The sequence below is a fragment of the Gigantopelta aegis genome, unplaced genomic scaffold (assembly GCF_016097555.1).
Source record: "Gigantopelta aegis isolate Gae_Host unplaced genomic scaffold, Gae_host_genome ctg1948_pilon_pilon:::debris, whole genome shotgun sequence".
NCBI lineage: Eukaryota > Metazoa > Mollusca > Gastropoda > Neomphalida > Peltospiridae > Gigantopelta > Gigantopelta aegis.
In genome coordinates this window covers 27,800-40,242 of record NW_024532809.1, presented here as the reverse complement: position 1 = coordinate 40,242, position 12,443 = coordinate 27,800, and the positions used below count along the sequence as shown (strand labels likewise).

The 12,443-nt window shown below is 38.8% G+C and overlaps 1 protein-coding gene across 1 annotated transcript in view; it reads right to left on the bottom strand.

Moving 5' to 3' along the window:
• Nucleotides 1-12,443, bottom strand: part of LOC121391208 (von Willebrand factor D and EGF domain-containing protein-like) — a 67,392-nt gene that overhangs the window by 27,224 nt on the left and 27,725 nt on the right. The window contains exons 9-11 of the mRNA XM_041522907.1: nucleotides 10,069-10,221; nucleotides 6,872-7,052; nucleotides 1,333-1,523 (exon numbers count right to left, since the gene is read on the bottom strand). Of these exons, the coding sequence (XP_041378841.1) occupies nucleotides 1,333-1,523; nucleotides 6,872-7,052; nucleotides 10,069-10,221 (525 nt within the window). The remainder of the gene's footprint in view (nucleotides 1-1,332; nucleotides 1,524-6,871; nucleotides 7,053-10,068; nucleotides 10,222-12,443) is intronic.

Here is a 12,443-nt window from a genome sequence, read left to right as displayed (position 1 = left end):
CGTAGGTTGACATCCATGGTTATTTACTACAGCTGATGAAGATTTTAAACAGGTACTGTTTACTTACATCAATGTCTCTCAACCTGTATGTGGTGCTGGAACTACAAACATGCCTCGTAGGTTGACATCCATGGTTATTTACTACAGCTGATGAAGATTTTAAACAGGTACTGTTTACTTACATCAATGTCTCTCAACCTGTATGTGGTGCTGGAACTACAAACATGCCTCGTAGGTTGACATCCATGGTTATTTACTACAGCTGATGAAGATTTTAAACAGGTACTGTTTACTTACATCAATGTCTCTCAACCTGTATGTGGTGCTGGAACTACAAACATGCCTCGTAGGTTGACATCCATGGTTATTTACTACAGCTGATGAAGATTTTAAACAGGTACTGTTTACTTACATCAATGTCTCTCAACCTGTATGTGGTGCTGGAACTACAAACATGCCTCGTAGGTTGACATCCATGGTTATTTACTACAGCTGATGAAGATTTTAAACAGGTACTGTTTACTTACATCAATGTCTCTCAACCTGTATGTGGTGCTGGAACTACAAACATGCCTCGTAGGTTGACATCCATGGTTATTTACTACAGCTGATGAAGATTTTAAACAGGTACTGTTTACTTACATCAATGTCTCTCAACCTGTATGTGATGCTGGAACTACAAACATGCCTCGTAGGTTGACATCCATGGTTATTTACTACAGCTGATGAAGATTTTAAACAGGTATTTGTTACTTACATCAATGTCTCTCAACCTGTATGTGATGCTGGAACTACAAACATGCCTCGTAGGTTGACATCCATGGTTATTTACTACAGCTGATGAAGATTTTAAACAGGTACTGTTTACTTACATCAATGTCTCTCAACCTGTATGTGATGCTGGAACTACAAACATGCCTCGTAGGTTGACATCCATGGTTATTTACTACAGCTGATGAAGATTTTAAACAGGTACTGTTTACTTACATCAATGTCTCTCAACCTGTATGTGCTGCTGGAACTACAAACATGCCTCGTAGGTTGACATCCATGGTTATTTACTACAGCTGATGAAGATTTTAAACAGGTACTGTTTACTTACATCAATGTCTCTCAACCTGTATGTGATGCTGGAACTACAAACATGCCTCGTAGGTTGACATCCATGGTTATTTACTACAGCTGATGAAGATTTTAAACAGGTACTGTTTACTTACATCAATGTCTCTCAACCTGTATGTGATGCTGGAACTACAAACATGCCTCGTAGGTTGACATCCATGGTTATTTACTACAGCTGATGAAGATTTTAAACAGGTACTGTTTACTTACATCAATGTCTCTAAACTTGCAGGTGGTGCTGGAACTGTCGACGAACGTGCCTCCAAAAACAGACACAGCCGTGCACAAGTTGTCGTTGACGTCACACAGACCTTCGAAGTCAACCTCCGTTAATAATGGAGGAGAATTGCTGTCAATGGAACAGTCAGAGCCTGTGTAGTTTGTATGGCATCTACATACACCTGTTAAATTAGACGAACCACAATGTGATAACATTATCGTCACACTCACATTTATACTAACAGAACTAACTCTGATCAAAAATACTTCTTACACACCCGTTGTGAGAAAAACATAATTTGTTATTTTTAATAACACATACTTGTTTATGTGTGTTAACAATTTCAAGACATACGACTGGCTGCTCCTAGGTGATGACCAGGTCACCAATGCCATATATCCAATGAAATAACAGCACGATTGAAATCGATTACACTGACATATACATGTAGTTAACCTGACAATCATTTGTCTGTGATGCATAAGTTAGCTACAAGTACAAGGGCTGTAAATAACATTTAGTTGAAAAAGATGTTAACATTTTCTTAAAACCTGGTTTCTGAGGATATGTAAGAAATAGAATAATACATTTGTGTTTGTTATTTTACAACTCGTTCTGTAAAAACGTATCAAATTCGCTTTCACTCGTTAGATACATTTTACAACAACTCGTAAGATAAATGGTTTCTAACAGTCACTCATGTAGTATTCTCTATATAGATATTATAAATAAATCTGTGAATACGATTTCTATGCGAGAGTAATAATTGTTTTATTATCCATAATATAATTTTATATGAATAACAAGAACAGTGTCAAAACGTTTCAAACGCAACTAGAAGATGACGAAGACGAAATTACGTCATTTTGGCAAGCCATTACTTTATTTCATATGCAGAGCTAAGACTGAGGATATCACGTGTGCCATATACTAGTTATATTTCCCTGTCACGTGTGTCATACTAGTTATATTTCCCTGTCACGTGTGTCATACTAGTTATATTTCCCTGTCACGTGTGTCATACTAGTTATATTTCCCTGTCATGTGTGCCATACTAGTTATATTTCCCTGTCACGTGCCATACTAGTTGTATTTCCCTGTCACGTGTCACACTAGTTATATTTCCCTGTCATGTGTGTCATACTAGTTATATTTCCCTGTCACGTGTGTCATACTAGTTATATTTCCGTCATGTGTGTCATACTAGTTATATTTCCCTGTCACGCGTGTCATACTAGTTATATTTCCCTGTCACGTGTGCCATACTAGTTATATTTCCCTGTCACGTGCCATACTAGTTATATTTCCCTGTCACATGTGTCATACTAGTTATATTTCCCTGTCACGTGTGTCATACTAGTTATATTTCCCTGTCACGTGTGCCATACTAGTTATATTTCCCTGTCACGTGCCATACTAGTTATATTTCCCTGTCATGTGTGTCATACTAGTTATATTTCCCTGTCACGTGTCATACTAGTTATATTTCCCTGTCATGTGTGTCATACTAGTTATATTTCCCTGTCACGTGTGTCATACTAGTTATATTTCCGTCATGTGTGTCATACTAGTTATATTTCCCTGTCACATGTCATACTAGTTATATTTCCCTGTCATGTGTGTCATACTAGTTATATTTCCCTATCACGTGTCATACTAGTTATATTTCCCTGTCATGTGTGTCATACTAGTTATATTTCCCTGTCACGTGTAATACTAGTTATATTTCCCTGTCACGTGTGTCATACTAGTTATATTTCCCTGTATATCTTCAACTATGTGGATAATAAAACTAGAATATTTCACACCATCCTTAATTTACCATTAAAATGCCATGGTGTGTGCTATCCTGTTTGTAGAATTGCTTGACTTGCTTATTTACTAATCATTGGCTATTGGATGTCAAACAGTTGGTAAGTTTGACATATAATCTTAATTAGAAAGGAAACCCGCTACATTTTTCAATTAGTAGCAATAGATCTTTTACATGCACCATCCCGCAGACAGGACAGCACATACCACAGCCTTTGATATACAGTGGACTCTGTCTAAACCGGATTCTGTGTAATCCGGATCTCTGTGTAAACCGGTCCATTTCTAAAGTCCCGCCCAGCTACCGTTAAACTCTTAGGTATAAATATCTGCCTAATCCGGATTCTGTGTATTCCGGACTCCGGACCAAAAATCAAGAACGAAAGAACCGTTCATGTATTAATTACCTCTGTCTACACCGGTTTCGGATTTCCCGAAACGACGGGCCTCTTAATTAGTGGAACAATGATCGCCAATTATCAAGGGATCGGGACGCCGTCGCAAGATCAAATACAAAACGTAATCCCAGTAGTGTGAATATTACTCTAATTACGGTCGGCCGTTAGATCAGTCGGATTAAAATTAGTGTGTGTGTTGATACACAACTAATTTCACTCTTACGAATTCTGTGAGTTGTACTTGTCAAACTAACACATGTATAAATATGTGCGAGTCGCTCGTATGTTTTGTGTTCTCATTTCATTTATAATGGCGGAACGTCCCAAAAAACGGCAGCGTATCGAACTTTCGTTAGAAACTAAAGTCAAATTAATTCAAGAATTTGATTCAAATCCTTAGTCAAAACAGAAAGATTTAGCACTAAAATTTAAAATCGGAAAACAGACAGTATCAGACATCATAAAGTGTAAACAACACTACCTGCAATTGTACGATGCAAACATTTCTGGGGAGAGAAAACGAATAACAAATGGAAAGTTTGAAAATCTAAATGGACTGTTGCACCAATGGTTTAATCAGGCAAGATCTAAAACTTCCGGCCCAATTTTAAAAGAAAAGGCTCTTCAGTTTGCCGAGCAGCTTGGCATAGCAGACTTTAAAGCGTCAGATGGTTGGCTAACGTCATGAAAAACTCGTTTTAATATCAAACAATTCAAAGTTAGCGGAGCAAGCGCAGGTGTCAATCATGACGTTGTCGACGATTACAAAGAACGCCTACCGACGATAATAGGAGATTTCGACTCCAAGGATATCTTCAACTGTGACGAGACCGGATTGTTTTTTCGAGCGTTACCTGACAAGACCCTTTCTTACAAAAGCCAGGCGGCGAAAGGAGGTAAAATTTCGAAAGAACGATTAACTGTTTTATTGTGCTGCAGTTCAATGGGAGAAAAGTTAAAACCTTTGGTGATTGGCAAAGCACAGAATCCTCGTTGTTTTAAGAACATAAATAAGGACACACTACCTGTCACTTGGACAGCCAATCGGAAAGCTTGGATGACGTCTCAACTGTTCAACGATTGGCTACAACAACTTAACAGACAGATGCGGCGACAGCGAAGAAAAATCTTGTTGTTTATTGACAACGCACCATCCCACGGTCAAGATCTAAGTGTGAGCAACGTAACGGTGAAATTTCTCCCTGCTAACACCACTTCAGTGCTGCAGCCATTAGACCAGGGTATTATCAAAGCTTTCAAAGCACGATACCGAAAGTATCTGATGCGATCACTCATTTCGCGGATGGAAGACTGTGCAAGCATGACCGAGCTCTGCAAGGCAATCACGGTTCTGGATGCAGTAAACTGGATTAACGCAGCATGGAAGGAAACCCAACAAACAACAACAATCGCCAAGTGTTTTATGATGTGCGGATTTCCTGTCACCTCCGAGCAGGAATCTGATGATGAAAATGATGACAACATTCCTCTCGCTACATTGCTAGCCACCATCTCAAGTGAAGTTCCAGTGGCTGAGTTTGTTAATTTCGATCACGATATTCCCACAGAGGACCCGGATGCGAGTGACTGGGAAACTCAACTAGTGGCGGCGCACAAATCTACCGACAAAGGTGAGGGAAAACCAGCAGACGACAGCTCAGACGATGACAACAACACAGAGTTGGACACAATGCCTGAACTAAATTATGCCGAAGTGCTAAAAATTATAAAACAAGTTAAAAACTTTGCGGCAACTAAAGAAAATAGACTTTTACAACCAGTTTTAAACTTGGAAGTCATGACAGAAGAGTTTGCCCTTGAAAGAAACATCAGGAACAAACAGACAGCAGTGACAGACTATTTCTCAGGTGAAACTCTATAAACTACGTGTACATTCATTCAACTAATAACAGTGACACTTGCTATTTAAATAAATAAAATGTTTATTCATTCGATACAGTCCATTCAATCAATGTGACACTTGTTAAAACTACCATGTCCTTGTGCTATTTGATGTGTATTAAATCAATAAATTATTTATTCATTTTACATTTTATGTTTTATGTGTTAAGAGGTTTTGCAATTTAAAAATATTTTTATTGTCTTTGAAATGATCGATTGAAAGTCTGGCTTGCGGTGTAAATGTCACTGCTGATCGCGAGTCGCCGATCTTTCAAGAACCATAACTCTGGATGAACTCTGGCTAAACCGGTCCTCTGTATAAACCGGACTATTTCAACGGTACGAAGCGAGTCCGGTTTAGACAGAGTCCACTGTATATACATATTTGATATATTGTACCACCTTTGATATACCAGTCGTGGTGCACTGGCTGGAATGAGAAATGGCCCAATGGGCCCACCGACATGGATAAATCCCAAACCAACCGTGCATCAAGCGAGCGCTCTACTACTGGGCTACGTCCCGCCTCTAAATGACCAAATGATGATGAAAAATTGTTTTTGTTATTTTCAAAACTTTTGTTCGTATGTCAAACCAAACTGAAATTATTTACCAAAAAAACCCCCAATGTCCATGCAGACTGGGAACATACATAGAGATTATTATACAAGCTTGTGTGTCGTACTGATTTTACCAAACAAGTGTCGGGATTTTTGTATTGCCCGAGTGAGAGCGATGGTAATACATGAATCCTGACACTCATTTCGTAAAATCAGTATGACACACGAGTGTAATCATTTCTTTATTATCCATATTATTATTGTAATTTTTGTTATGAATAACAAGGGCATTCTCAAAATGTTTCAACCACAACTAGAAGAAGAGGACGAAATGATGTCACATTTCATGTGTCCAGTCTAGGCTAGGACTGTGGAAGCAACGTCATTTTATGACGTTGCTTCCCAAATTTACGTCATTACACTTGTTATTACACGTGTGCTTCCTGTGATTATTATTTACCCGGTTATGTTGAACCATGTGAGTAATAAATTATTTATTTTTATATCAATAGTCAGACCCTAACCCTAACCCTAACCCAGTGAAATTGTAAAACCATTGTAAACTATGACATCACCATGGCGTGTGCTGTAGTGACGTCACAACCTACGATGATTTTACGATTTCGTAGCACTAAGATGGATTTCAAAATATATATATGGGCCCAGTACCATAGATGTAAAAACAAACCATCGACACATTCTCCTTTCCTACGACAGCCGTTTGGACACGCGACCTTGAACACTAACTCAAATGAAATAACTTAGTGTCCACTTACTCAGGCTGAAACTAGTGTCTGCGCCTTTAACATATCAGGAAACAAAACCACAAGACGAGTACCATAGATGTAAAAACAAACCATCGACACAGTCTCCTTTCCTACGACAGCCGTTTGGACACGCGACATTGAAGACTTTGTCTATCACTGATTGTCCTCCCATGGTTGCCTCGTGGAATGAACTGTTCATCACCACTTCCTGCATACAGCCAGTCAGCATGTTGTCCAATGCAGCATCAAAGAATTCTGTGCTGCCGGATGCCTTTAAACATACACAATTATTATAAAGTTTTATGTCAACTTTGCCAATGTAACTGTTATAACAATTAGCAAATGTTATAACGTTAGTCAAGTTACACAATGGTAAAACAAACATCAATTCTGTAGCAATGAAAAAATCCCAAAACAAACAAAACCACCTCCCCCCCCCCCCCCCCCAAAACCCCAACAACATTACACAATGGTGCTACATGTGTATGTAGAAGTGTAGGTATAAAGTGCTCCTACTGGCAGTAGCTACTGGTAGTGGGAATTTCCCTAGTTAGTAGAGCGCTGGACTCTCGTACTGAAGGTCCTTGGTTCGAATCCCCTCAGTGGAGGTTGATTTTTCTGTTACATGTAGGCCCTATAACAAGTTGTACTTGCATAGACATTTTGATGTATGAATTGAAAAGGAAAATATGACCCGGACAATGATTTCCTTTAATGTGCATTACTATTTCTCGCTCCTGCCAGTGCACCATGACTGGTTTGTGCTATTCTGTCTATGGGATGGTGCACATAAAAGATCACTTGCTGCTAATCGAAAAGAGTAGCCTATTAGTAGCAAGGTATCTTTTACATGCACCATCCCACAGACAGGATGGCACATACGACGGCCTTTGATATACCAGTCGTGGTGCACTGGCTGGAGCGAGAAATAGCCCAGTGGGCCCACGGACAGGAATTGATCTCAAACCGACTGCACTTCAAGTGAGCGCTTTATCACTGGGCTACGTCCCGCCCCTACGACCAATCAAAAATGGGCGTCTAAACACAAAACACTATGAATATTCATCCTGTTTAAAGGGACATTCCCTAGTTTTTAAAGACTAATGCATATTTTTGACTTTTAGAGCCCTTTTTGATAAATGAAATCATATTTTACTTAGAGTTTATGGTTTAGATTTATCCATGTCTGTATATTTGAACTGGTTTTTGTCATCCTGGTGTTTTTAATATCACAAAATGCATTAAAAACGCACATGCTTCTGAGAAGTAACAGTCGAGTTTTAGTCTATTTTTAGTGGGTTTGTAGATTAACTAAACTTAGTGTGCATTTTCATGGGCTGAAACTAGGGTCTGTCCCTTTAACAGTAATTGAAACCATAAAATATAAAATCTGTATGCTGGTATAACATATTTGTGATAAAGGTAGAAGACAACACTCCACTGGAAGTAACAAGAATATTTCAAACAGATATTAAAGGTTGGGTTTTTGTGCCGTTAGTAATGCTAGGTTCAAACTGTCAACTGGGATGACGAAGTTGGCCAACTTCACGGTTGCGTTGTAATTTCCCCGACTTAGGATGAGTGTGCTCAGATTAACAACTAATGGGATACACGATGACAATCGAGTTCTCAGACTAGCAACTGGACAGTCGTAGAAGTCGTGGGAGCCAAAAGTTGGCCAACTTTGTGCTGGCAGTTGGTAGTATGTACCTAGCATTGCTGGTATTTATTCACAAGCATACAAGACGTTGATTCTGGAGTGTGAAGGGTTCACTTCCACTTCCTACGACTAAGGAATTAAATACTTTTTCACAGCAAAACCTGAATTGTTTTAAAGCAGACTTCTTCTGCCTATATGCATTTGACTTTAGATCAAATTTTTTGCACCTTGCTTCTTATGTTTATTAAATCATTGACACATTTTGTATTTCATAATTTCAGAACACATCATGACAGCCGGTAGTAGGGGAGTGTAGGGAAGTATAGTAGGTGGTTACGAGTGCCTCTTAACAATGCCAGAAATAACTACTGGTAGTCAGATTAAGCCCATAGATAAAACTGATGGGAAATGACAGGTGTGTGACATGGATAAACACAGAGACAGGCCAGACCTATCAACCCTCACGGATTCCATGGGAGACTCCCAGTATTTGATCAAGTCTCCCGCGGGAAAAACGTTTCTCCCGGGAAATCGTTATTTTCTAAGCATAAAAAAAATTCAAGCTACCGTGGCTGTGTATTGACATTCAGTGTTGCCATATATACAACTATCCAATTTAGTCCTAATAACACCTCTGACTCGTAAAATGTCTTCCCACTGGATTACATAACGCAAAGTTCTATGGCTGGAAGTGTTAGAGTAGACAGCGAACACATGCATCAATACACACGATGTCAAAAATCACGTGTCAAAGGAAGACGACAGAAAGACCAATTAGCTGTATAAACAATACTTGTATCAGTTATATTTGTAGGTTTGTGCAATAAAATGTTAGTAACAAGAGTACACTTCAAGGGATTATTTTCCTATGATTAATAAATCTTGTGTTAGACATAACATTACTCACGGTAATAGATAAAATTCCGGTATATTTCACACGATGTCAGTTTTTACGTATGATTAGTAGAAATGATTAGTGGAAATACAATGTTTATTGCATGGTTATGGTGATTTTAAATAAGTACCACACCAATACCTTATTGTAGTAAAAACTGAATATTAATTTATAAGATTTATATAGGCCTATATAAATTTGTCATGGGTCTACTTTTCATGAAACACAAATAACGATGATGCAACCTGTAGGTGTAATACTGTAAATGTACTATTTAATGTTTTAATTTGTTAGTGTTAAGATTTTTGATAAAAGAGTTATTTTTAAAAATATGTATTAAATTATAATAATATTTAAAAATAATTAAAACAAAATATATAATATATATATATATTAATTTTTTTTTTTTTAATGCCAATAACTAAGGTTGACAAGTATACATGACATTATGTAGTGTTCATATAACTTATTGTAGTACTTTTTAAAAAAGTTGTGTTAAATCGTGTGCAGTTAAAAAATCTCATGTTTTTTTACCTCCTGCTTTCTCTTGACTAAAGGTTGGAGAGACAAAGACTAGCTGGGATGTGGAGGAAAGCATTTGAAAGATAGGATCGGGAAGCAATAAGATGGAGAGTTAGGAAGAGGGCAGTGGGGTTTTAAAAAAAATAAGTAAATGCAAAATGTTAAAAATAAAATTTAAAAACACATTCGGAATAAGAAACAGAAACTCACCCAAATGTCAAAGACACAGTCTTCAATGTTCTTGGTTATATTTACTGTCGGAATGTCTCGACACATCTTTGCAGAAAGTGACGCGTCAAAATGGTTTTCACAGAACTTTGTTGCATTTTCCTTTGTCCAGCCATTAAACCAGTCCTGTGTATCCTGCCAAATGATCCACATATTCACATAAACAATATTGTAAATATCGTCTATTATTATCCACATAGGTCAAGATATTCAAGGAAATATAACCATTATGACTCTTGTGTGTCATAACGATTTCATGTGACCAACGAATGAAGTAAATTTGGGAAGCTATGTCATACACTTTCACACAGACAGGAAAGCACATCACACAGCCTTTTACCAGTTGTATTGATACCATCTTGTATCCTCCGGAGTCGGGCCCGTCCGCACCACTATACCAACACATGATGACTGGACTATACCCTAGTCTGATTCTCTCTCTCGTTCAGACAGATCAGGCTTCTCAAGATCTGTATTTCAACACAGCACTACACCTTCAACGTCTAATGACTGTCAATCTAGGGGTTTTCTTGACGGGATGCAACCCATCTCGTCCCTACAAGGTGTGCACCCTAACGGCTTTAACGAGGCCACTCATGTGGACTTATAGATCGGACTTTAAACTTTTAGACCTTCGTTCAAAATTTTATGTCGAAATTACTTTGTTTTTTAAATATTATTAAATAGTCTCTTCTCTCTCTTCTTTTTCTTATTTATTTGTAGACAGTCCTTCTAAAATGTTCCAAATTATATAAATATTCAGCCGAGCAGTCAATTCTTTTTATTTTTGGCTTGTAACTTCTTCTTTTAAAAAAATTCTATTAACATTTTTTTACTAATTGCTATTTTCAAAATTCTGCCCATTTTCAACTCTATCCCCCCCCCAATCCCGAGTCAGGCCACCGATCTTACTGGAGGTCGGACTCTGAATGGGCGTGTTCAAAACCCTAGTGGTATATGAATGAGCACGTTAAACTACTTATCTTTCTATCTATCTATCTATCACCAGTTGTGGTGCACTGGTACCGGCCTCGGTGGCATCGTGATTAGGCCATCGGTCTACAGGCTGGTAGGTACTGGGTTCGGATCCCAGTCGAGGCATGGGATTTTTAATCCAAATACAGACTCCAAACCCTGAGTGAGTGCTCCGCAAGGCTCAATGGGTAGGTGTAAACCACTTGCACCGACCGTGATCCATAACTGGTTCAACAAAGGCCATGTTTTGTGCTATCCTGCCTGTGGGAAGCGCAAATAAACGATCCCTTGCTGTTAATCGGAAAGAGTAGCCCATGTAGTGGCGACAGCAGGTTTCCTCTCAACATCTGTGTGGTCCATAACCATATGTCTGACGCCATATAACCGTCAATAAAATGTGTTGAGTGGAGTCGTTAAATAAAACATTTCTTTCTTTTTTTGGGTGCACTGGTTGGAACGAGAAAACCCCAATCATTTGAATGGATTCACTGAGGTGGTTCAATCCTGTGAAACAAGCACCTCATACAAGTGCTGATAAATCTTGCCCCACATATTTATGAGGTTTTGACCATATATATTCAATAGTATCTGTCCTAAGTTAGGTTCCCGTGCTGTAGCTCGGTGCAGTAAGACGTCTGTCCTAAGTTAAGTTCCCGTGCTGCAGCTCGCCGCTTAAAAATGTTTCACCTCTGTCACTGCAAGGGTGGGACGTAGCTCAGTGGTACAGCGTTCGCCTGATGCGCGATCGATCTAGGATCGATCCCCGTTGGTGGGCCCATTGGGCTATTTCTCGTTCTAACCAGTGCTCCACAACTGGTGTAACAAAGGCCATGGTATGTACTGTCCTGTCTGTGGGATGGTGCATATAAACGATCCCTTGCTGCTAATCAGAGAGAGTAGCCCATGAAGTGGCAACAGCGGGTTTCCTCTCTCAATATCTATGTGGTCCTTCACCATATGTCCTACGTCATATAACCATAAATAAAATGTGTTGAGTGTGTCATTAAATAAAACATTTCCTTTCTGCCTCTGCCATTGCACGTGCTCAGGCATGTTTTGGGTACTCACTTCTTGTTTTGGGTACTGACCTCTTGTTTTGGGTACTGACCTCTTGTTTTGGGTACTCACTTCTTGTTTTGGGTACTTACCTCTTGTTTTGGGTACTTACCTCTTGTTTTGGGTACTCACTTCTTGTTTTGGGTACTGACCTCTTGCTTTGGGTACTCACTTCTTGTTTTGGGTACTCACCTATTGTTTTGGGTACTTACCTATTGTTTTGGGTACTCACTTCTTGTTTTGGGTACTCAATTCTTGTTTTGGGTACTCACCTCTTGTTTGGGTACTCACTTCTTATTTTGGGTACTCACTTCTTGTTTTGGGTA